The 642-nt window shown below is 57.5% G+C and overlaps 1 protein-coding gene across 1 annotated transcript in view; it reads left to right on the top strand.

Moving 5' to 3' along the window:
• The window catches only part of DBX1 (developing brain homeobox 1), a 7,768-nt gene that overhangs the window by 4,782 nt on the left and 2,344 nt on the right, over nucleotides 1–642 (top strand). Inside the window, exon 2 of the mRNA XM_009886302.1 lies at nucleotides 215–316. Within this exon, the coding sequence (XP_009884604.1) occupies nucleotides 215–316 (102 nt within the window). The remainder of the gene's footprint in view (nucleotides 1–214; nucleotides 317–642) is intronic.

Raw genomic sequence — 642 nt, 5'->3', positions numbered from 1 at the left:
CGCTTTGCTGGCAAAACCATCGCAGATAAAAAAAACCCACGCCGCTTTTCCTAGGCGGCTCCGGGCTCAGTCTGACTCTTACTTTTTTTTTGGGGGGGTGGGGGGAAATACCGCTGCATTGGTCCCCAGACCAAGCGACAGACCCAGCCGTGCTGCCGGTGGAGTCCAACTGGCGGTAATCCTCTGCTTAATTTCATTTTTATTTATTTGCTAGAAACTTCCCCTGCCTTGCTCCAGAGCGTCCCTCCAAAGACTTTCTCCTTCCCGTACTTTGAAGGATCCTTCCAGCCCTTTATCAGATCTTCCTATTTCCCAGGTAGGTCTCGAAAAGTCCCTCTCTCTCGGGGCGGACCCCGCTCCCGGCACAGCCCATTGGTATTCCCCGTGTGTGTGTGTGTGTGTGTCCCTGTCCCCACCCGCTCGGGGGGGTTACGCTCTAGTTCAGAGGTTGGAGGGAGTACAACATTCAAGCATCAGTCGCGCCAATTTGATGCCCGATTTAGCACAGGCAGTGACTGCTTGACATTCCCGGCCCGCTCCCCCCGCTGATCGCCAAATTAGCCGGGATTGTCACGGTCCCGAGGCGAGGCGGGTCCCCCTCCTCCTAGGGAGGCCCCCCCCCCCCTTCCCCCCTTCTCCCAC

Source organism: Charadrius vociferus, unplaced genomic scaffold (assembly GCF_000708025.1).
Source record: "Charadrius vociferus isolate BGI_N301 unplaced genomic scaffold, ASM70802v2 scaffold115, whole genome shotgun sequence".
NCBI classification, from domain to species: domain Eukaryota; kingdom Metazoa; phylum Chordata; class Aves; order Charadriiformes; family Charadriidae; genus Charadrius; species Charadrius vociferus.
The sequence above is the reverse complement of the archived record's forward strand: the minus strand, read 5'-3'. Positions and strand labels throughout refer to the sequence as shown.